This window comes from Centroberyx affinis, unplaced genomic scaffold, assembly GCF_046629955.1.
Source record: "Centroberyx affinis isolate AG114_WGS23_722 - 3 ecotype Tasmania unplaced genomic scaffold, CSIRO-AGI_Caff_v1 ptg000582l_1, whole genome shotgun sequence".
In the NCBI taxonomy this organism is placed as follows: Eukaryota; Metazoa; Chordata; class Actinopteri; order Beryciformes; family Berycidae; genus Centroberyx; species Centroberyx affinis.
This window is the reverse complement of record NW_027279222.1, coordinates 661,345-687,208: the sequence shown is the minus strand read 5'-3', so window position 1 is coordinate 687,208 and position 25,864 is coordinate 661,345. Positions and strand designations below refer to the sequence as shown.

The window sequence follows — 25,864 nt, the reverse complement described above, 5'->3', positions numbered from 1 at the left end:
TGTGTGTGTGTGTGTGCTAGAGGACTTCTAACAGAAGATGAACCGCACGCCACACAGTGGGAGAGGAGAGAGGCAGGAGGAGGGAAGGAAAGCGAGCTGTCATAAACATGGCAACCAAAGAGATATGAAGCGGGAGGTGAGGATCAAAGAGCAGAATGAGGAGAAGGAGACGAAGAGCGAAGGAATTAGTTCCCTTATCTTCTCTCTAAGCCAACTGTGCACCTTTCAATCCTCTCTAGCTCAATAAATGGTTGCAAAGAAAGTTAGCTTCGAATTACCTTTAAAACTGAACCTAAACCGACATACACCTTCCTGCACAAGAGGACATTTCAAGCACCTTAAGCAGTCTTTCTGTTACGGTCTATCTTACGGCTTGAGACTACAGCATAGTTTCAGTCTATTGTTCTTGACACCATACCTGCTGTCTGTTGCTCTAGCCAACCTCTTCCCACACATAAATCACACACTCCCTCTTTTCCTTTATTTAGCTTTTGGCACATTGGAAAGACACAGAAATGACGGGAGAGAGAAACGGGCATGACATGTGACCGAGGTTGTGACCTGGATGCAAACCCACAACGTGTCGGGCGCATGGTAACGTGTTTGTGGGTAGACGCCCACTTCAGCCACAGGCCTGCAGCACTGTAGAGTGGAAAGGCTGCGGCTCAGTGTGTGATGCCATGTGTCCACTAACAGCTGCTGAGCGCTGCCCCTAGAGCACATTTATCACCCCCTGACACCATATGGACTCCTAGGAAGTCCTGAGCGAACAGTACACACACACACACACACACACACACACACACACACAAAGACACACACAAATGATTCTACACGTGCAGAAACAGGAATTTAAACCCAGTTGCATGCACATACACATAGATGCACACCTGAACACACACACACACACACACACACACACACACACACACACACACATACACACATACACACACACTTAATCATACACAGAAAACACGTTGCATATACTACACATATTCCTACACATATTCCTATATCTGCACATTTATTCCACCTCACTACATCAATCTTTGACTAAAAACAACTGAAACACACGCACATATAGGACAGACACATAACTCTATGTCAAAGGCAGACTCTCTCTGCTTGTGCTGCTGCCCTTATTTCCCTGAGGACGGCTCCTGAGAGCCAATTGGAGCAGTAATACATGCCGACACCTCCATGCAACCGTTTACCACAGCACACTTTCCCAATGGCTCTTTTCATCAGCTTTACCCTCTGAAAGATACACACACATACACAGAAACACATGGACACACACACACACACACACACACACACACAGCGACAAACATAGCTATCTCTCTCTGACAGATCACATACACACACACGCACTCTCACACACACACACACACACACACACACACACACACACTCACTCATTCATACACACTCCCCTCCACTTTAATCTGTAGGGAAGGCAGCATCTATGAGTGATTTAAACCCAGGGGGTTTCACTGGATTGGGCCAGTACTCTGATCATATCCGATCATAGCACTCGCTTTCTATGTCAGCAATTTACAATATAAATCCACCCCCTTATTACGAGCGTGTTAGTGAGTTTGTTTGGGTGTGTATGTGTGTTTGCAAGTGTGGGAGCTAAAGATGTAGAGAGAGACAGAGGAAGAGAGAGCAGGAGTGTATACAGTACGTTAGCATACTGTAGCACACCTCCACCCCCGTGGTTTTGGGTGAGTCACTCTCTGCAACTGCAAGCTTGCAGGCAATCTTAGATGCCCCGATATGCAACACACTGTTTCTGTCACAGTGTGTGTGAGCGTGTGTGTGTGCAAAAATTCTCGGCAAACATGACCGAAGCACGGCATGAACCTCAAATGCCCTGCAAATGCTAAGCTCTGACACAAGAAAGCCAAGGCGAGACACACCCATCAACCGTCACGCTACGGTCTCCCCATTCACTGGCCGACACTAAGCACGGTAAAGATGACTGTGTCTAATTTTCACTGGATATTCCATTTCCATTTGAAAGGTGGTTAGTGTCCATTGAGCAGTGTTATCGTGGCTGCGCAGACAGAGAGCCGCTCCCCTGCTCCTCCCAGCCTCAGACGGGGAAGCCATCGATTTGATTCAGTCTTAAAAGCCAGGTCAGCCTCAACAATGGCAGCTTATGGAAAAACCATTACCCCAGGTGAATTCAGAAATGTTAACCCACATGCATGTTCGCCATCTCTCCCTCTCTCCCTGCCTGTCCTCCACAGCACCACAGATGGAGAGAGAGAGAGAGAGGAGAGAGAGCGCACTGTGGGTGTTTCTCAATGGAGTATGCAGGCTCCTCTCTAGGTGAGTCATGCTGCCTTTCTATACACTTCTTCTCCAAGGCCACCTACCTTACACCTCCACTCTAGCACAGCTAATACACTGTTACTGCCAAGTTACTACGCCTGCTCATCCATTGCACTACTCACAGCACCTGACACTGTCGAAAAGTCACAGATGACTAATTCAGTCCCACTGAAATGCATGCTGTTACACCGAAAATGTTATGTGATGTTTAAGCATCAATCCAGTGAAGTGCTTCTTTAGAGGCTGGCACGATGTAGACAAGCTGTGAAACTGTTGCACAGCAGTGATTGCCTTCTTTGACACTGGCAAAAAGTAAAACACATACATTCAATATAAACAGAGTGTACTACACAGAAAATTATGGTGTCTTTGGTAATCAATTTTTTGGATTTTCACAAGGGCAAAAACAGCCAGTAGCAAACACTGCTGCTCTGTATGGGAGGCAGGAAATGAGACTGTTACAGTAGTGATTTCACTGGCTGTCTGACCTGCTGGCCTTGCATGTTTGATGCCAGAGAGATCTGTGTGCATGACAGTGTTAATTGGGTTAATATAGTGTAGAGCTCTGCTAATTGGGTTAGTGTACGGTTCGGTTAATTGGGTTAGCAGAGATTCCGTGGCAGCTGCCATGTTGACAGACCCAGCTTGCTATCGATCAGATGGATGAATGAAGGGGACAAACACAGCAGGTGATTTCATTAAACAAGTGCCAACACCCACAAACACACTCAATCGCACGCACACACACACACAGACACAGACACACACACGTGTCAGATTACACAGGAAGTACATTGACTGAGTTCTGAGAGAGAGAGGGGGGGGTGTATAGTTCATATCAAATGAAAAGGAAAAAAGAGTGATGATAGCGATATGATGGGTATTAAGGGAAACAGTGGAGAATGGCTAAATAAATATGGATTTGTGTGTGTGTGTTTGCATGAAAGCGAGAGAGAGAAAGCGTGAGAGAGAGACAGAGATAGACCCACTTGGGACTTCAGCTCTCTTTCATGTGGAGGTGAATACATAAATAACAAAATTAAATCATCAAAAACAGCCCAAAATAGTCCCATCCCCTCTCTCAATAATATACATGCACAATCTCACACTCACTAATCTATCATAAGTTCAACATTCTTCAAAGTTGGCAACAGAAAAATCAAATCTAATAATCTGTAAAGTACAAAAATGTCAAAATGACTACCAAAATATCCTTTGTTGTCCCGATTCCTTAGGAATTAATAGGACAGAGGCATTTTGATAAGAGTCTTTTAGCAGACCGATCTTGATTTTGATTATAAATGTCATTTTACCATAAAAAGTAAATGAATGATTGTCTGTAATCTGATTGCGTATACTCAGGCACTGATGTGCAGTTTGCTTCAGTGGTTACCCGCTATCTGATGGTGGCGAGTTGCAATCTGCAAGGTGGCAGAAGGGAGAGAGCTGCTAAATGAAAACATCTTCAAGGTTTTCAGGCAACAAAAAAAAAAAAAATCTCAACCCCAGTTGTGTCACTTCACTTCCTGGCTTATCACAACCTGCTGCCTCCTAAAATAGCTCAGTGTTTCTCTGAAGCTGGGCGCTTGACTTGATTAACACCAAGATAGACAGGTAGGCTACATGCCATGAAAAGACTACGTCAAAGCACAAACCACAGCATCCACCCCGTGACAAGCGTGCACACACACACACACACACACACACACACACACACATGCGCAGCTAGATCAGGAGATTCATATTGTGCAATGTAGAGAAACAGAGAATGTTCCTCCTCTCCAGCTCCAGTAGGCGTATGCAATGCTTTGACTACTTAGATTTCTATATGGGAAGATTACAGCATTGTGATAGAGTGCACATCATTTAAAGGTTCACACAGTCAATGGTGACATTTATTTCACTTTTGAAAACCTGAACAGCGTAATTTGCCTCGCTGAGAAAATGTCAAGCCGATGTGTTTTATGTGATTCCTCAGGTAAAGAGATGCTTCCAGATCTTAACAGTTGCTGAATGTCAGAAAACCACGGTCTAAACGGATTAGCCCCCACTTGCTGATGTTTTGGTTTTGCTGTGAACTATCCCTTTAAAGCCGTAGACACGACAGCCTCTGGAGTGGAGTCCAGCTGATGAGATCTCCCTTTCCTCAAGCTGCTCTTATTAAGCAGCATCACTAAAGCCTGAGGATTCTCTTACCAAACCAATCAATACAGGATCTGGCTTGCCATGGTCCCCGGAGCTCTCTACTCCACCCGTCTTTCTTTCTCTAGCTCTCACTGTCCTTACAGTCTCACTCATTCATACTGAGGATGGGGGTGAGGTGCATGCACGTGTATGTGTATGTGTGTGCACGGCAGACCCTACAGATCCAACACAGATCCTAATATCAAATGCCCTGCTATCTCAAACCTCAGGAGGTGAAACAGGTGAAACGGTCCTCTGAGGGAGAGCCGAGCAGTAAACCGCCCATTAATGAATAAATAAACACACCAGTCAGCATGAATGCCTCAGTGTCCTCATGCTCTTTGAGTGTGGAGGCTGATCTTCCATCACTAACACCTGTGCGACTGCCAGAGGAATCAATAAGCGGCTACTGTTGCAAAGGTGAACTCACCCGACAACACAAACATGCTTACAGTGGGCGACTGTGCCTCAAACAGGAAGAGACATTTACAGCTGGGTGAAACACCTCATATTCATGTTAATGCTATAATAAGGATATCGTGATAAAAAGGTCAACATACACAGACCTACTGTATGTATGCAAACAGATGTTTTAGGAGAGCATAGAAACAAACACACACACACACACACACACACACACACACACACACACACACACACACACACACACACTGTTATGTATCAGTGGGCCTCACCTGCTCTGCTCGTCCAAACAGTGGACTGACCCCATAATAAATATATCGCCATACAATAAGATTAATTCAGTCGCAGGTTAAATACAAAGATTAAACTGCATTAGCAGATTCACAAAATAGGTCTTTAATAGCAACAGCATAATTACTAAGCACATCTTCCCAATGTTAATGCTAATATACCATAATACAACTGTTAAATCAGTATGTAGGCATCAAGACAAGGTTGTATGAAACTAATGGACAATGTTGGGTTTATTAATTTGTATAACTGAGCACTTCAAAATGTGGCATACCCTCTAATTCTGCCAGTAACGCTTTATTTGAAGGGGGTTGAATAAGGCTGACATAACACTGTCATAACTACGTCATGACAACTGACATGAACATGAATTAGACTTCATGAATGTTTACGACTGTCATTAAGTGTCATTCGGTTGATAATGTCACTTTCAATGCAAAGTTGACACTGTTCTAGTCTACTCACTGTCTCTGCATTGAAAGTGACATTATCAACCGAATGACACTTAATGACAACAGTCATATTATTCACCCCCCTTCAAATAAAGTGTTACCATTCTGTCTTTACAATGGTCACTTGTCCACGATCAAAAAGATCTGGGATGTTCAATATTTTGACTTGGTTGTAATATATTCACTGATCAGACAAAAATCTATCTGCTGCACTTATGAAGGTAACGTCACTGCGGTATCTCCACCTGCTGATGCAGTAGCTGAGAATTAGCTCTGGTTTCTTGCCATTCTGCGTACTTTGAGGGAAGCTGAGATTAAATCTGCTGGGTGCACGTGTGAAGGGAAGCCTGAAGAAGCAAGTGGCTGGGTCGAAGCCCTGAACTGGACGTAAAAATCTGGGCAGCAGAAGTGATTGCGTAATGCTCTCCCCTTCCTTAAAGATACACTAGGTAAGATTTTTATGTAAAATCAGTCTTATAAGCCTAATTCACAAAGTGGTGCTGCTATAGAGAGGAGCGTCCCATCCCCACTAATTGAGACCCTGTAGATTCGCCCTATTTGCCCAAATGAAATTCTGCTGTTGTGTATGGACACTTCTCCACCCACAGGAAGCGATGAAGTGAATTTTAAGAGCAAAATACAAAACAGTCTCCTCCTCTTTTCTCAAACAGTTTCCGCCAACATGGAAAGTTCCCTAGTGTAGATTTAACAAGTACTGTTGCCCTTCAGCAAGGCACTGAGGCACTGAACCCCCAAACCCCTATTGAGCCGCCCTGTAGCCAACAGTAGAAGACTGTGGTTGACTGTGGATTCTCAGTCAAACTTCCTTGGGTGAGTAAAAAATAATTAGATTAAATTAAAACAGGTTCAAATCACGACTTCGCCCTCTCACCTATGTCTCTGTAGCACTTCTCTCCAAATGTATAGGACAGAAATGGCATGGCTGTGAATGACAAAGAAGGGAGAAATGTCTCCTTCTCCATGAGCTTCTTCGATTGGCTGGAAAGGAGACCCACACAGAATATCTTGGCAGTCACACATACACAGGATTTGATTAAACTATCCTTTGTGCTTTTAAACTAGAGTGGTTCCTATGGAGAAACCGGGCTTAGAAGTTAAAGGAAAGGGGCCATGGGTGGCAATGACTATGTCAAGTGATAAGGCAATGGAAAAACCAATTGCAAAGTGTAATGTGAAAAGGTCATGGTATGATGTACTTAAACATACTCTAGCCACACAGTTCATTAAGGCAAAGTCTGCACACTTGCATATTTTGGGTTTTCATATACGATCATCACAACAATAATCATCTGAATGTTCATATCATTGCCAATGATAAACCAATGAAAGGAGCAACGCCAATGGGAGCTGAATGAATATTTTCTCACTTTACGAGTCCAAATAGCATTACAGAGAGCGCCATTCACCTGCTACTAGTTTGTAAAGTAAAATGCTTTGGTGACTGCTATAAGTGTGATTTTAAGCAACTCAAATGGTTCTCAAATCATATTTATGTACAAGTGGGTACAAGCTGTAGCATTCCATTGCAGTGGGATCCTTTTCATCACATCAGTTTAGCTGATGAGGACCCATGGGTCTAAATGTGTTAATTCAACAAATCCACTACACTAAGTGCTGCAGACTGAATTTTCATTTCAATTTCTAGCCGTTGATAAAGCTCCACAACCTGGCACAAGCTTCAGGGGAAGAGGGCTTCTTCTTTTGTCTCTTCTAAGTATTCCAATATTATGATTGGATCACATGAGACATGATGGGAGTTACCAGCACGTCTATGTAAATCACTGCTTATGCTTTGCTGCTTTACTTATTGTCTGTGCTCTTGTATACAGTCCACATTATCATGTGCAGGGACATTTGCTGTAATGCTACTACCAGCATAAGAGCCTGAGACATGAATCAATACTTATGGATTACAGTACTTCTACTCTAATGGATATTATACCAAGCTACTGTAATACTCTTCCTACAGCATGAAATGTATTTAGTGCACATTGACATGAATGATACCAAACCACCCATGCACTCAATTAATAATTATGATATAATTGTATGTTAAATGCATTAATTGAAAAATCAGAGAGTGTGACAGAATGTGTGTGTGTGATTAAGTGTGTGTGTGTGCGTGTATGTGTGTGTGCGTGTGTGTCTGTCCTTTGATTCACTGGAATGAAAAGGACAATATCGCCAATGTAGCTTCTCTCTTTCTGGATCTTTGGTTGCTACGGTGATCTATTAATCTTTTGATGCTGCACTGTAGGTGCTTATTGTCAATGCTCAGTTTCCAAGAAGACTCAAATCCATACCTTCCATTCACTTTTCCTCTCTCCTCTCTCTTTACTCATTGCTCCCTCATTGATTCTACTTCCCTTCAGTCTTTTTTGCTCCCATTCCTTCTCTCTCTCTCTCGCACTCATTCAGTCTAAGCCAGTCAATCTAATCCATTTCTCTTTTTTCTTTCTTTCTTTCTTTCTTTCTTTCTTTCTTTCTTTCTTTCTTTCTTTCTTTCAGTGCCCATTCTCATTTCCTTGTCTCCTCCCCTTGGCCTCTGCAATGCCTCTTGCTGCCCTATGCACAGCATTAATAATTGAAAGCGATTTATGCAGACAGTGAGTTTTGGTGCCTTGAGCCCTTTGGTCATGGATCCATGGTGCTAATGCTGGGTGGCAGGCCAGTTTGAGGCCCCGCACTCCAAGCCCAGACTAAGGCACATCTGTCCGGGTGACTGGCCAATCTATGGCCCCCGATCCCCGAGCTATTACGCACGGACGCATACGCATGCCCACACACACACACACATATACGCACATACGTACACACACAGAGACACACACACTCCGGGTTCATGGACAATCGGCTCTCTGATCCCTAAACCTGCCATCACATTTTCAAAACACTCAATATCTCTTCTTAGGCACATGTAGTGTGTGTGTGAGAAAGAGAGTGTATGTGTATGCGTGCATGCGTGTGTGTGTGTGTGTAGGACAAGAAAGGGAGACAGAGAGAGAGAGAGAGAGAGAGAGAGAGAGAGAGAGCAGAAGCCCTGGTGCAGGTGTGCAAGTGAACCCGGGAGAGTGTGTTCATTTCTGTGAGATGGAGGTGGGAAGGGATGATGGGATGGAGGGTGGGAGGAAGGGAGGGAAGGAGGGAGTGCTCCAGTCCTGTCGCCTTGGGTGAATCAGCAGCAGGAATTGTTCCCTGCCCTGTGGGGGCCATCTGACTGTTCTGTCACCCTCCACAGAAGGCTGACTCTGCCTCAAAGTGCTCAGCCCCACGCCTGCAGTTCGACATGCTTGATGTTTAATACATACACATGGAAAATATCGAGAACGCCTCGGGAGAAATGCAGCGCACGGGCTGCAAGGGAGGGAGTTTTGTCAGTTTGTAGAACAACCGAGAATAGAGGAGCTACTGTATGGAGTGTGCGTGGGCAGGCTGTGAACATAATCGCCCGGGATTCGAACCAGAGAGAGTTGTAGCTCTATATCGCAAATCTGCAGCATAGCCTGCTGAGTTTGGGATTCAAGAGTTAAGCGCCTCTCGACAAAATATACTTGTGATGAGTGAGTGTGTGTGTGTGGGGGGTGCTCAGGACACCTTTATCCCGGTGATTGTGTAATACGGTGGGATATGCGCGCCAGGAAATATAAATCACATGAATACGGCATGCTTCGGTTTGAAATAATGGTAATGAACTTAACACGTAAGCTGAAATGCTTCTCCCAGCGCGCCCCTGTACTTCTCTGATCAGCGTGAGCGCGGTGTAATTCAGGGCATCACTCCACAATAAGGCAGGAGAACGGGCCTCAGGGGTGACCCTCCTGCTTAAGTCAACACAATGAGTGTAATGAGGTGAAATACACACACACACACACACACACGCATGTGCGCACACATACACACACACTGGGGATGGGAACCCTTGCTGCATAGTAAGTGGATTTCATTCATCTACATGCACTGAGCCTGCTGTAGAAGTCTTATACTCTCTCACACCCACACCCACACGCTCAGCATCACAGTTGAATCAAGCGTCTATTACAGGTGAGACACATTGAGTCAGATACATAGTCGAGGAAAGGATTGATTTCTCTTATCGATCAAGTTAAACTGCCAGAGAGACGACCCTCATCATTCATCATAATGGACAGAAACTTATGTGTTAGACAGTATTATCTTCCGTGTCATGGATCCATTGTGAAAATGAAACCTAAAATTGCTCTTCAAAGCCAGTGTCTGTCTGACGTGTGTGTCTCCTCTTAAGGACCAGAGTCAGTGAGTTCATCAGCTCTGAGTCCATAATGAATCAACCCCGCTGTGCAGGACTGGTGCCTTTCTCCTATCATCACGTACAACCACCCACGCCCTCTGGGCCATCAGCGGATTAATGATGAGTGCCTCTGATATGAAAGCTTCTAACAAGGGCTTTATTAATTAGCCTCGCACCGACACTGTGGCCACAGTGTGCAACACATGTTCCCTCTAATCAAAACTTTAAAGGGACATGATCGACCTCCAAATCACCCTCTGTAGCGCACTGCATGATATTAAACCTTGATGCGTGCATGGATTAAGTTGCGGGTGCGTGCGGGGAAAGTGCACCATTTCTAAATTAGCGAGGCAACTTTCACACATCGCTGACCAATTGGTTATGCTGCACTTTACTAAGAAGCCTATGAATGATTGATCAGACAGGTGGGATCGCTGTATAGAATATTTCTATGGCGATAAAAGAGAGACACGTCTTGTCACGCTGACCTGTCCCAAACTGTCCGGTCGTCACCAAAGTAGATCCGAAACGAAGCAGATAGTGATGAGCTATATGGTACTCACTCGCCCCTCCGGTGCGCTAGAGGAGCATCCCGGTCTCTCACAGCCAGCTCTTCAGATGAGTTCTCCTGGGACAGCGCGCCTTGATCCTCACTATCATTCTTTGCAAAGACCCAGCCTCCTCACAACCTCCCTTTACTCTTCTTCTTTGACATCACATTAAAAAATAGCTGCATGTCACGTAACCTACAGGTTTGTTTGTTGTTGCGGGTTTCCAGTCGCCCGTCTCTCCGTATCTAGAGCAGAAGTGACAGCGGCAGATTCCTATTTGAGAGGATGCTGACGCTCAACCGGAGGGGCTCGCCTCCTGCGTTTCTCATCTTGCTCCATCGGCGCTCGGTTAAGCAGCACCATGTGACGGAGACCAGTGTAAAGGTAGCGAGAATATGTTACAGTACTTCCGGTCACAACTTTCAAAATAAAACCGTTATTGACGAGCGACGTTGCAACGGACACTTTTTCTTCAGCAACACTTGTCTCATTCAAGTTCGTAGCTTAGCGGCGACAGGGCGGTAAAAAAAAAAAAAAAAAAAAGTAAGAGCTCAGATAGGCTACTTCCACATTTCAGGCGTCTAGCACTTAATCAATATTGCTGGAGTGATTGGTGTCTGTTCATGAAGCAGCCCCGCCGCCTGTTCTACCAGAGAGCATTTCATAAAAGTGAAAACTAGCTTCATGCTATAGGCTAGTTTCAAGCTCCACCTGTTTTGTCTGTGAAGCTGACTGACCAATTTAACAGCTTAAAGTATCAAACCCATTAATTCTACATTCAAAATGTCCAATAATTCCCAACACCTAGGCTAGATAACATCACATAGGCTAAACCACAAAAATCAAGACCTTCAAAAGTGATTGCAACTGTAGCCTACTGTTTAGGCCTACCTAAAAAAAACTTAATGGTTTATACTACTGTCCTGTTGAATAATGAGTTGTGTTAAGCACTGAGCACTTAAATCTTAGGCAGATGAATAGCCTACAGGTGAGCTAGATCAATACAAACAGTAAATTACAGCAGGTAGCTGAAACCCTCTGTCTCAGAAAATTTGAGTTACAAATGTAAATTGCTAATTTACCTTTAAAGTGGAACTCAGTTTCTAGGCCTAATGACTAAACAAAAAACTGCAGACAAAGCATTTTTAACTATGATTTAATTTCATGCCCTGTCATGGAATTATGGATTAATTAGCCTACTTGTCCTTACCTACAGTGTCAGCAGCGTGTCCAGTGGAATCCAATGGTGAACACTGACCAAGGGCAATATGCCACTCATGTTAACTGTCTGAGTGTTGGGCAGTTTTACACATCTCGGATAACTAAAAAGCATCAAGTTACTGTTTACAAACACCTGTCAGGTTGGAGCTATGGGTTGGAGCAAATTGTACAATTTTAGGCTTCACTTTTATTTTCACATACTACAGTGTAGGCCTTTAGTGCAACTAATTCCTTCCCCTCTCTCAAACAGCCAACCATGATAAGTGTTTTGCCCACAACAGGCAATTCGTACATTTGGTGAGTGACAGTGTCAGTGTTGATGCATGCTGGCCAATCCCCATGGAGATTGGCCCATAACCTGAAAAAGGCACCACATTCTTGACATTGTTGGCCAACAACAGTTATTGAACCACGCCCTATTACCTAGTGCTTTTGAAAAGCAACTTGTAGGTCCAGTGTATTTATAAGGTAAGCAGCATTCAGTCAAGATTTCATTTAGGAATACTATACTGCTTATACACACACTACCCACAAAGCATCCAAAATGTTGGGCAGGGTTCCTCTTAGCTGTACAGTCAGCCATTTGTATTTATTTGCATCTTGAGTCTGAACCGAACATAACCAGTGTTCACATATTCCACATACCAAGAAGCAGCTGGTCAAAACTGGTTTATAATTATAGCCTATTATTTCCTCCTTGAGGCATACAACATGATAGAAGTCACAAATAGACACACAAAAGTTTGATTTTGTCATTAAAATCAAATGAGAATGTCTTAGAAACTGGCCACCTGCACCTTACTGCTGTCCATGAGCCTGAGGTGCCAGGTGTGCATGTGTGGAACACAGGTGCAGATCAAAATGAACAAATTTGGTCTTTGACAACAAAATTGAGTTTGAGGGTCTATTGTCATGTATCTGTGGTAGGAAGAAGGCATAGTGTCAGAGCCACTTCTTGCAGTAGCCTATGCTATGTGGCCACAAGTTCCTCCAAAGTTTGAATGAGTTGTGTTCGGATGCAAGTAAATACAAACGAATAACAGGGACATCTTGAGGCCGTTTGGGCTACCTCTACCCACCCAGTACAACCACAGTCTTCTAGCCTACTGTTGGCGGCTGAACAGCTTCACTAGACTGCTGAACTTAATTTTGCATTGCTCAAGGGCGCCCCGACAGTATTGCTGAGGGAGTGGAGAGTGTTACTTATTCACTTTCCCCACCCACATTCTCCCAGCTGGTCTGGAGATTCAAAGTGGCGAGCCTCTGGTCACAAGCTTTCTACTCTCACCTCTAGGCTACTGCTGCCCCTTTGTATTTTTGAGTAATACAAAATACTAAAGTAAAAATGAAGAATGTGTTTAGTTGTTGATTTTTTCCCCCAAATGCCTTTTCACAGTATATAATTGTAGCTATGGATTTCAAAAGCTGTACATTTAATATATGCTTTTATTTTGAAGGCAAACTTGCCCAACTTCCTGTATTTTTCTAACTATTTGAGTCTGACTTGACGCAACTGTGGCGGCGTCAGGCACTCATTCAATGAAAACTAAACTCACAGACGAGCGCCTCCCAGCGGACAGTGTTAGAAATAACAAACGGCGGTTCAAATGATTTGAGGGTCCAATATTTCTTCGCCAAAGCATAATCCGATTATAAATTATTCACGTGTTCCTCATAATAGCCTCTGTATTTATTCTTCATTGGGTCTGGAACTTTCTTCATGGTAAGGCAGCAGAGAAATGGGCATCAGATGAGGCTCTGCCACCAAGGGTACATGCATAATCTTAAACTTTTATGAGCATGGGCCTAAATAAAGAACGCATTCATATGCTTGTTGGACAGCCAATGGCGGCTGTAATTTGCAGCTATATGGGCTAGAGCCTGTGTAGTAAATGTCATGAAGAGCTGAAGGGAGCAGCTCATTCCTAGCCTTTCTTTTGTTCATGATATAAACAGTTGAATTAGATGACAGACTACTAAAGCCATGTATATTTTGCTCATACCTTGCTGTGCATTGTTTCTTTTACACACAAAATCTACCAGGGTAAAACATTTCTCAAATTCTTAAATTCTATCTCAGTAATAGCATAATTTCTAGGCCTATAGTAAGAAACCTGGTGTTGCACCATAATAATTTGGGGAAACAAGTCTGTCAGACTACTGTAAAAAAAAGGACAGAATCTATTTTACTCTCAAGTCTCCAGCGGCTTCACAAATGATGATGAATTACTTGTCAGATACTGTATGTCCATGTATGTGTGAGACTTCTTGAGTGTGTGTCTGCATGAGGGATTGTGCTGGAGTGTTTGTGCGTCCAAAAGAGTGTGTGTGTGTGAGAGAGAGAGAGAGAGAGAGAGAGAGAATAGGAGCTAAAAGGGAGAGGCTGAGACGCTTTCAAGGAGAGAAAAGCCTCCTCCTTTTCAGGTCTTTTTGTATTGTTGTCCACCATGAGCCAGACTCTTGGGTCTCCTCCACAATGCAGGTCTCCTCAGAGCAGCGCACCACTGGCTGTCCTGTCACTTCACATTAGTGTCTTTGTGGAGAACAACAGTCCCCGAGGGCCTGGACACGCTGACAAGCCTGTCACACACACACATGCACGCACACACACACACACACACACACACACACACAGAGGCGATGAGGAGGTGTTGGGCAAAATGGGCAAAATGGGAACACACGGAGAGGCTCCATCAGCTTCTAATAGAACTATGACAGTGACCTTATTCCAGCCTGGGCTCCCCTCTGTGAATCACACACACACACACACACACACAGTTTTATGGCACACATTCAGAAGCATGTTCTGAAAAGAAATGCAGTTGTGAATGGGGCATTTCATGCTAAAAGCACACGACAGTCACTAATGCCTGCTCCCTTTACATCTTCCTCATGTGCAAGTTACAGTAAAACATTACATCTATTCAGAATAAATCTGCAGCAGCTGGTTTGTCCGAAGCAAACTGTAACTGACCACAGATAAAAGAATAATACTTGTTACTATTAAGCTTGTGATGTAGTGATGTGTGGTGAATAAAAAGGTGGGTAAACTAGACCTATGACAAAACTACAATCTAAACAAAATTAGATTTTGAGCATTAATTTTTGCTTTTTTCCCCTTAAAGACTTTATTTTCATTTAACTCAGTCTGATACTACATAGTGTGGTGCTTACTCTGGCTTTATATCATGAAGATGTGTATGTCAGAACAAAAAGGTGGGTAAACTCTATTCTGCAAAATAAAAAAGGTGGGTGAACTGACTATAAGTGGCTTTACCCTCCATCATCCCTGTTTCTACAACCTGAACATGCAGGTTTCTCTTTAGGGCTATTCAAAACGCCAAAATCTTGTCCCTCGTCCGCTTCCATAAATACCATGAGGTTATTTTTAGCGCTGGGGGAGGAGCAGGGGGAGCATCAGGCAGGCAGGCAGGCAGGCTCCCGGCCCGGGCTGGACGCAGCTGGGCCGGGCGGCGTGGGACGGAGGAGAGGAGCAGTGCTTTTAAGGAGCAGAGCGGAGGAGTGTGTGATGAAATCAGATGTGAAGTGTTCCCTCACTCAGCCCGCAGACGTTTAAAAGATTTATCAAGCTGGTGAGGAGAGAGAGGTGGGACCTGCCTCCACTCCGAGAGAGAGAGAGAGAGAGAGAGAGAGAGAGAGAGAAGGAGAGAGAAGGAGAAGGAGGCTGGGCTGACTGAGAGTTGCTTTTAAGATCTTTTCTATTATAAATCATACGGAGCAGTACCCAGAAGGCAAATAGAGATCCAAACAAAAGGTCTGTGTGGGGGAAAGGGAGGCAGGGCAAGTAGAGTTTGGATGGAGAGAAAAGAAAGAGGGTAGGGGTGAGGGGGAAAGAGAGGTAGGGGTGTAGAGATTTAACATTAATGGAAGTTGGGTGTGAAAGAGACTTGGCATTAAAGGGGGAAAGGCAATTTTAACCTATGGCCATCGGGCGCATAGATGTAGAATATGCAGCATGTAAGAAAAACTGATATTATTGCTGTTGAATAATAATAACTAGACATAAGAGGCACAAAAGCCCTCAGTCAGGAGCCTATTTTAAAAGTAGGACAACAATTGACGCAAAATTTGAGAAACGACAAAAAAAGTAACCGAGACTATCATATTGAATATTAATAACCCTAGCAGCTTTAATGACATACAGTTTTTCAGATCTTGTGAAAGTGTGAGTCATCAAATAGTCACAAGATGGCGCTTACACTCCACCATCACCTTCATCTGCAGCTGATTCCTCTCAGCGCAGCCGCCACCGAAAAGTAATTAATGTCAAAATGCCTCGCAAATAGGTTACTTCTATGATCTTTTTTTTTTTTTTTTTGTAACAGGCAACGGCATCAATCTTTCATCACATAGCCGGTTTCATTCAAATTGTGCCAGACAGTGGTATACCCTAACATAAAGTGTGAGGTAAACTGGCCAATCTCACCAAATTAACCGGCTTAATTGAAATGCATTCTGCCAGCATGACAATAAAATGATTGCCTCTGTCTAAACATTTTGAATTCACCAGTATCCTACCCGCACATTTTCTCCTCATGTCACACACCACACTGACATCAGCTTGTCTAAAACCAGTTGACGCCCTCTTCAGCCCCACATCCCATCCCATCCAGCCCCCCTTTTGCTGTCTGACCCCCCTCCCCTCCCCTCCCCTCCTCCCCCCTCTACACACCGGCTCACAACCATCTACCCAGCCAGTCACCTCAAGTGCGACCGGGCAGAGAGGCAACAACCAAAGAAAAACCGGAGCGATCCCGCTGCATTTTTTTTTTAGCTGTAAAGTCGTCAAAGCGAGGCAGAAGCAGAAAGGACAGAGAATGGGACACCGGTGCTTGGACCTAGACTGAGACCGCTCGGCACATCCAGAGCTCCTCCGACCCGTTTCCAAGTCCTTTCTCCCCGGCTCTCAGTCCCGTTTCCCCCGCTGACACAATGGGCTGCTGCAGCGGGCGATGCACTCTCATCTTTATCTGCACTTTACAGTTGGTGAGTTGAGGCACACTTCGCTCATTGTAATCATGTTCCAGGCGACATGAGTTTTGCGCTGTAGTAATCCTGTAATATATATTTTGTAGAAGGATACTTTACAAATATCACAGCGAAAGTTTGAAATATCAAGCAGCTACTAGAAGTGACAGGCAGGAGTCTGCTGGACAGCGAGTGTCACATGTGTCGAAAAATGATAACAGGAAAAAAATATAGTAATAGCCTATAGGAGCTCATAAAAGTTTGATAAGGTCATTTTTGAGCGCCACAGACATTACAAGTCCCCATAGGAATATTATAGGAATATTATGGTGATTTTTCAGTAGAGTGTAACAAATGATAGGCTATATTATTCCTCTATAGTTACAAAAGAACCAACCAGGCTTCTTTCTGTCTCTGCCCACACCTTTAGAGGTATTTATAGAAACCATGTTCAAATAGAAATTATGAATATGACTTGATAGATTTGGACTGTGTTTTTGTGCAGTCTCTATGCAACTCCCACGTGTGGTAGTGCTGGATAATTCTTTTATTTTCTTTACCTGATCCATGAGGGTATTCATGAGAGACAACATGTGGTCTTGGTGGTGGTGGTGGGCTACTGGGAAGTCAGCTTTCCTCCCCCACTGACAGCCAGTCTCAGCATATAGTAGTAGCATAGTGATAGACAGTATTGGGGTGACTAGGCTGTCTGAACCAACAACACATGCCTCATTTAAAATGTGCATAATAACACTAACATTAACAATTTTATGCACTGACTGTTTTAAATGTTGAGATGGTGACCTACCACTCATCAAAATTCAGCGCATCATCTGGAGTCATTATCATGTAGCCCTGCATGAGTCATCATCAGCCATTTGGCCATCAAAGCACACCGTTGTCTAAATTTCAGGGATTGTGCTTAATACCTAGATTTGCTGTCGCCTAATGATGCAAAACATCCCAGACTATAACTAATGCACAAATCTTTTCTCTGATCCTACGATTTGATTAATTTTATTATTCATCAAAAAACCCCAAACCTGCAACGATTGTATCTTGGGAGCTGGTGATCCGCAAAGCACCATGGATGCAGAGACTTTTAGCTTGTTGGAGATAAATGGGTTTTCAGCTGGTGGTCAGTGAAGTGAGAGCCATGACATTTTACTGATGGTAGCCACACAGTCTCAGAAGATGCCTCCGATAGTCTCCTGTCTGCTCACCAGCCAGCGTGCCTCTTCCACTATCCCATGAGTAGAGTTTACTTGACAGGGTGTGACAATGTTATTTATGGTGGTATTAAAACTGAGCTTGCTCACACCATAAGCCCCTCAGTAAATGGCACTTTCAACAGCTAAGGGAGCAATAAAATCTTCTCTTGACAAAGAATCAAGCAGGAAAGTTCTGATATATTGTATCATGCATGAGGGAATGCAAGAACAAAGGGGAAAAAACACATCAACACATGACAAAAAGAAAAGGCCTGAGGGGAGTGGCTGCTGGTATCTGCCAAAATGTTAATGAAAAGTTCAGTAAAGGGCGAACAGGCCGTGCCACTGTATGCGATAGCTCCCCTCCCCTGCTCATCGTGCAGGATGCCTCGCCGTAGGCCTCAGAGGGAGCCGCTGTCCTCCTCTGAACCTTTTAGCTCCACCGCTGATGGGGCAACTCAAACACTTATTTCCTGCAATCACATCTTATCACCCAAATGCAGCTGACATCACTTCCATCATATCTGAGCGGCGTTGTCTTCGCTCCCACATGATGGAGCTGGATATGACCTGGTAAACAAATTAATGGGAATGGTGATAGTCCAGTGATTGGGGATACTATAGATGTGTGTGTTGAAAATTGGCACAGTAGTATTGTATGTCGACTTATCTTCAAGTTAAGTAGATCTCTGATGACCTCTTCAGAGATCCACCTTGGAGTTACTGGTTTCTGGTTCCAGTCTGACTGGACTGTTTGGGTCGGTGCAGACTGTCACAAATGTATGCACTTAAAATTTAAAGAGGCTAGTAAACTGGATTAGAAATAAATCACCGGTTGATTTGAAACACTTATCAGTGAGAAATGAGATTAAGCCAAGAGTTTATTGTTGCTCTTCCTAATTGTTTTCCTTTCTATGACTTTCCTTCCACCTCCAGCCTTTCTTGCTATCGCCTTGTCCTTAGCTTCCTCCTGCCCTCCCCCACTTCACCTCTGAACTTAAGAGGGGGCTGGGGTGTATGTGTGTGTAACACCTGTTTAGCATTCAGGTTTCAGTGTTGGATATTTACCCAACAGCAAGGAACAGGGAAACCTGGACACTAAGATAGAGAGCCTGCCTGCGTCTTTGTATAGCTTTGGTCACGATACCCTCAATCTTACTCCTAATTTAAAATCTGGGCACGCTCTCTGATCACAAACGAAAACACACACACACACACACACACACACACACACACACACGTTTGTGAACCCACCTTGAGGGACACACCTGTTTTCCCTCCCCAGTCTTCGGACCTTTTTGCCTCATTAGAGAGAAGGAGGGAGACCATTTGTTAAGAGGTTTATAAAGCTGTCAACAGGCTGCCTAAAGAGTCCCAGAAGACTCCTGGAAACAGCTTTATTTTCCCCTGGCAGTACTTCTGGGTGACCTGACACTTCCTGTCTGCAGGGACTCACACACACGCACACCTACACATTCATATTTATGAGTTTAACCTGCGAAGAGGGGTTGCGTTGAACCCCACATGACCTTTCAATAGGTCATCAGGTTATATGTGTGTGTGCTTCTGCATATATTTGTGCATGTTCACATGTGTGTCTATGGAGCAGTACAAGGCGGCCCAGGCTATGCTGGCTGAAGCGAGCGCATTGACAAGGAGCCAGGTTATTCCCGGTCCATTACAGGGTGAAACTACCATTAACAAAACAACATACACCGCCCCTCAGATGTAAAAATAGCCCTTGTGAACCGCTGTGTGTGCTAATTAGTCAGGCAGAGTGCTTTGATCAAACCTCTTCTGGCATCTCGGCCATTCCCTAATTGAATTGCGGTGCGCTTTCCTCATCAACAGGCCGAGCAGTGGGACTCGTCTCTCTGGGACAGAAGGCAACAGATAATGAGCCTGTATTGATCGAAAAGCCTCTGTTCCCTCTTCCTTCTGTAACCTAACTGTTCCAGACAGTGGGGCTGGACGGTTGTCAGAACACTGATCAGCCCCAGAGAATGGCAAGCGCTGGCAGGCAGCCCTGTCCGTCTAATGATTTGTTTGGACTCAAAGAAACAGGCAGGCTCGTTTTTGTCTCGATGGGTTTTTTGAGGTGTTGACCTAAAGTTGACCCGGCGTGGAAGCGATTCGATTGGCCGGAGTTGGGCCTCGGTCCAGACACATTGCGAATGTCAGCGGCAGGCCCCGAGGAGAGACGTCGTTCTGAGTGGAGCTGCTCCACGGACAGTGGGTGATTGATGGAGGAGGCCTCTTCGTTGGTCATGGTGGTTTTCTGTGTGCAACGGGTCGGGAAAGGACAGACAGGCAGACGCGCACACACATAATCACACGGAACAAGTGTAATGAGCTCAGAACTGAACATTGACCCTGAAACTGCTTGGCCATAACTGTGTGGGCAGCAGTGACGCATGCAGCCGCACACAGACACAGAGACACACACATGCATGCACACCCCCCCCCCCCCCCCCCCCCCCACACACACACACAGACTGACCTGACACACACACAGCTGTGCATTCTGAACTGTGAGTTATAGGCTAGTAGGTCCAGTGTGGGGGTAAGAGATTGCAGCCTTTGTACAAGCGGAGGAAGTGCAGCTTTGTGGGACTCTGCTGAAAAAGACAGCGATTGAGAAGGTGAGAGGCGTGAAGGGAAGAGCCAGGAAGGGGATTTACTAGTTGATCACAGTGAAGGTCAAGAGCAACACTTTCATCTTGTCACAGTGAATGACTTGGTCTGTGTCAAGCCCCCCCCCCCCCGACCCCCCCCAAATATCAGGGTGTCGGTCAGTGTTTCTGCTATTGTTCCAGTAATGAAGAACTGTCAGTGGTGATTGAGCGAGGTGATGCTGCAGAGGCAGTAGCGATCTGCAAGTGTAACAGAGTTATTAGGAAGAGGTGGAGGCATTACACTATGGTCTTACCTCATCCTCAGCCTCAACAACACAAGTTAAACTACCCACAGGCACTCTGTTTGTGTGTGTGTGTGTGTGTGTGTGTGTGAGAGCCTGCAGTATCATGCACCACACTGCCCACTTTTCCTCTCCCCTTCTGATGACACAGCTCTGTTTCTAGAGAATATACCCGCTTTGTTGTGAAGGCTTCAGAGAAGAAAACAGAGTTCAGCCAAAGTGCTGCTCAGAAAGTTTTGACAACAGGGAATCAGAGCGCCTCACACTGAAGAGTGTTATCTCCACAGGCGCGACATCGTCCCTTGGCAGGTATCACGTCATTTTCCTCACATTACAAAGGATTTAGGCTGTTTTTTTCCCTGCCTCCGCTGCTAATTCACTTGGTTTATGGCAGCGCTAACATTCAAATTGCTGCTGAATATTCATGAGCCTAGGGATGCTGGATATCTATCCACACACTGTCTCATCCACTTCACCCATCTACACACACACACACACACACACACATGTGCGCACACAAGGTCTCGGCCCATGGCTTTGATATTAATGCATCACACAACTGTAATTAAGCATAATTACTGCAGCTGGAGCAAATGACATGGCAATAAAACATTGTATGCTATCAGGCCAGCAGAGCTGTGTGCGTGCGTGTGTGTGTTTGTGTGTGTGTATGTGTGTGTGAGAGAGAGAGAAAGAGAAAAAGAGAGAGAGAGAGAGTTACTGTTCTCGTCGTGTTCTGTCTTGCCAGTACCCAGGAGGGGCGATATATCAAAACCTGGTACCTACTGAAATATGAAAGCTGTTGTTGGCAAGAACTTGAAGATTTCAATTTTACCAGTTACAGATGCTACAGACATCTGTTAAGGGTGTCTTGTTTAGTGTGTGTGTGTGTGTGTGTGTGTGTGTGTGTGTGTGTGTCTGTGTCTCTTGTTTGGTGTGCCTTTTGTTGAGTATATGTGTGGAACTTGTTTAGTGAGTGTGTCCACATGAGTGTGTGTAGTTTGTAGTGTGATCAATGATAATGAACTGTATTTCCTTGGCTCTGCCAGGTTGATGGAAGAGATCGGCTAGAGGGAGTACCAGGGATGGTCACAGCTCTTTTATCTCTCTGTCTCTCTCTCCCCCTCTTTCTTTGTCTTCGCCTTTCTGTGCCCACTATTAAGTTTTCATAAAGCCTCTCTGGACTGTGATGACTGTGTGATTCATATCGGTGCGAGCAGAAAGACATATTTTTTTTTACGATTTGTTTCACTCCAAGAATGTGTTGGCTCGCACAGATGGCGGCAGAATAAGATAGCATCCCTATCTGAATTATCCATGCAGAAATAAACTGTGTGTGTCTGTGTGTGTTAGACACAGCTTACTATACAGAGATGGGATCTATAATCCAGACACTGATGGGAATCTATATGTTGGCTATACTATATTACTAAGAATGAGGAGACGGGAAAAACAGCGCTTCAGCTTTGTAACTTCTGATAGATTGCATACATCTTATAAGGCTGAGGGATTAGTTCATGACTGGAAAGGAATATTTGGTGGTGTTCTTACTTTTTTATCACTTTATAGGGAGTGCAGTCAAAAGTTACTTTGCGAAGGTCACTTTCTTGTTACATGACTCATCGGAGAGTTGTTCTTTGACAGTTATTCAACCCATAAACTATTCACAGAACGGCAATAAAAAAATTTTCTCTTTCTCCTTTTTTATCTGCCTCTCTTTTGCTCTTTCTTAAAGGAGCGCTCACTCCTACAAGCATTCCTTTTATTTACAGAGACGTGGTGAAAGCTGAGTGGGAGATGCAGGACAGAGGGTTGTGACAGTATGTGATCGTGGGCCATAGAGGCAACAGGAGTTCATGTGATTTCATAAGTGAGGGTCTTAACCCCCTCTTACACTGTCTCTCGGCACTTTCTTTTGAAGGTCAGGCAGGTCACCATAATTAGGCATGTGTGAGTGTGTGTGTGTGTGTGTCTGTGAACACTGTGCTTGTGCTGTCAGATGGACCCCTGGTGTTCAGCGCTGATTGTGTTCTTGACCCAGGCTGTGTTGATTGCTATGCCTGAACAGCATTCATCCACAGAAAAGTGGATGCTGACAGGTCTTGTCTGGCCTTAGCTGCGAGAACCAGACCCATCAAAAGGAGCGGATTAAACAACAGCCTCGCCGTGTCTCAGAAAAGGTGTGTGTGTAGGTCAAAAGACAAGGTGACTACATAATAAATTCACACTCACAGCCCAAAGACTTTAGCGCACCCCCTCCCGTGTGCCAGCGTGTCATCATCTCACCTGAGAGCATAATGCATCCTGGGTACTCAGTCGATGAAGAGCACCGCCTGAATGTGTAATGAATGCTCAGGCTCCGCCCTTATTATAACACCTAGTCTTTGTTTTAACACAACAACGCTCTCTCTTTTCCTTTTCTTCTTCTTCTTCCCCCCCATTCGGTTCCCCCTCTCTCCCCCTTGCTGCTTATTCTCTTCCCTTTGGTGGGAGACCAGGTTTGAATGTGTTTGAATTATTGATTACCGTCTGATTTATCACTGGGGCCTGAGCCTCTGGAGATCAGGGGGAAACGGAGATAGAGAGATGGAGAGAAACAGAGAGAGAGAAACGGGGGATGGGTGGCGGTTAGACCTCTCGCTCCGGACCAATTATGAGCATGACCCCCGAGACCTGAGATCTCTATGTTTAGCTTTACCCTCTTCCCCCTGGTTCTGTATCCCCCTCGCTCTCGCTCTCGCTCTGCTGCGCTGTTACCACGGAAACCTTCACGTATACAATAAGATGCTGAAGAGCCTGCAGGAAATAAAAATCAACCTGTCAAAACTGAGGCATGGGAATTTATGATGCAAATCTGAGGTAGCGTGCTGAGGATAGAGAGGCGTGCTGGTGGAGGACCTGGGGGGTTGGGCTGCGTGGAACATGGGGCTCAGCACACATCCTGCTTTCAGGACAACTGTCACTCTAAAGATAGCTCCACTTACATATATAGCCTTTAACCTCGCCACAAAAAACTACCCTCCCAAAATGCTACATAGCAGCAAACCAGATGCAGCTGAGTGATTCACAAACCCAACTTCACTTCTCCTTCTAATGATCTTGTTTCATACTTTTTGTCTAAGGTCGCTTGTTACACAGACAAACATTTTGATTCCAGCCAGAAGAGACACTGACCTTCCTGTTGTTTTTCCTAACCTTTCGGGGAGTTTGGCGTTGCTGTTCTCGCTCTGTGTGTGTGTGTGTATGTGTGTGTGAGAGAGTGGTGTGTGTTTTGGTTTATGATAATATGTGTGCTCTTGGAAACACCATCTCCTCTCTTCGTCCCTGGTGGCCCTTTTACAACTGTTCACCATTTTAATGTCTTCAATTTAACAGACCATTAATTATGTGGTTATACTGAAAACCTTGGGCAGGCAAATGTGTGTGTGTGCATGTACCCATCCGTCCACAAGCTTGCCTGTATGCATGTGTGTATATATGTGTGTGTGTTCCACATCAGTGACACTGCAATATTAAGCTATAATGGAGATAAAACTAGAACTATTTGCAAGCCCATTTCTCTCTTTCCATTCCAACAGTTTCGGCGGTGTCATTTGTTATAGTGCGGCGTCGAATAAATTGCTTTGGGAGCAGCACAGCCAGGATGACTATCTTGACGGATCACGCTCAGCTGAATGGCTGCAAAGCATATTCATCTCTCTCAAATCCCTCCAATGTTTTTGGCATTCAGTCCTTGTTTTACAAGCGGCTGATGACTTCACGGATGTTGTTCCTCTAATTGTGTTGTGTGATCAAACGGTTGGACGGCAGCGATGCACACAACATAACTTCCTCTTCTGCCGTATGAAAGATTAAGAGTGATGGTATTATGATGAAAAGAGCAGCATTACTGACTCAATTATGGAAAGTAAAACTGGAGGGTACAAACTGCTGACAGCTGTTTGCCGTTCTCGACTGCGTATACATGATGAGAATTTCCACTGTCGCAGCTAAATTGCCTCCTCGTTAATTGGGGCGAAACCCAAACAGTTTGTGTTAGATCTGGGACATGGGGACAGGCAGCGAGGGAGAGAGGAAGGCTTGGTTTAAGCTGCTCTCGTTTTGTCACTTTTCCTTCCATCCCATCTATCGTTTGTGTGTTTGGGGTTTTATCCGTCTTTGTATCCTTGTCCTGCTTTTGTTCTGTCAGCTCCTCTGAGAAATCAAAGTATGTTTGTGTGTGTGTGTGTGCGCGTGCTTTTGTGTTGGTGTAGGTGTGAGTGCACATTTGTGAATGTAGTGCGCTGCCTCATCTCTCATTTCCATGTGACACCGACACAACAAACATGAATTTGGAGCCTCAAGAATAGCAGAAAAAGCCTCAAAAGTGACATTAATCCCTCGTGTTGACGTTGAGATCTGTTTAACATCCAACGCTGCTGCATTCCTCTTAATAACACCGTTAAGCTGATGCAGCAGAATCTAAATTAGCCTCTAATAATCCAAACATTGCTACCTTTGCAGATAAACTTTGAAGAGAAAAAAACCCTCGCCTGTCGGCAAAGTGGAGGAAGAGAGATAAAAGGAGGAGGAGAGACAGAGAGAAAGATAAGCGTTATACAAGAGATACAAGCCCATGTGAGAGGAAGGGTGTTTGCTGTCACAGCGTATAGGAATTTGGGTCATATCTCAGTGAACCCTGCTGCACCGTCAAGTCAGCTTGTTGATTTTTGCATTAAAAGCCTCTAAATCTGGTCGACTGTCCATCAATTATCCAGTTTGTTGTCATTCAGAAAACAGCGAGAATGAAAGCAGTCGGACGTGGGCAGATGTGGAACAAGTTAATTGGGATGAATGAAAAAGATTAGCTATGACTCAGATAAAAAACAAGACTGGCTGCTCACAAAGTGGAATTCTTGGAACGCACTTTTACGCATTATCCCCTCTAATCTTATCCCTCTGATCCGCACTGTTGGCGTGGGCAAGTCTCACCAACAAATCTGCTGTTGTCC

The 25,864-nt window shown here is 44.6% G+C and overlaps 2 protein-coding genes across 2 annotated transcripts in view; one reads left to right on the top strand and one right to left on the bottom strand.

Annotated features, from left to right (window-relative positions):
* The window catches only part of LOC139643311 (SKI family transcriptional corepressor 1), a 35,753-nt gene extending 24,866 nt beyond the window's left edge, over nt 1–10,887 (bottom strand). The window contains exon 1 of the mRNA XM_071518424.1: nt 10,735–10,887. The gene's annotated coding sequence lies outside the window, so the exon portion shown is untranslated. The remainder of the gene's footprint in view (nt 1–10,734) is intronic.
* Nucleotides 10,888–16,495: 5,608 nt separating this feature from the next.
* nkain4 (sodium/potassium transporting ATPase interacting 4) overlaps nt 16,496–25,864 on the top strand; it is a 37,672-nt gene continuing 28,303 nt past the window's right edge. Inside the window, exon 1 of the mRNA XM_071518473.1 lies at nt 16,496–16,763. Within this exon, the coding sequence (XP_071374574.1) occupies nt 16,710–16,763 (54 nt within the window). The 5' untranslated portion in view covers nt 16,496–16,709. The remainder of the gene's footprint in view (nt 16,764–25,864) is intronic.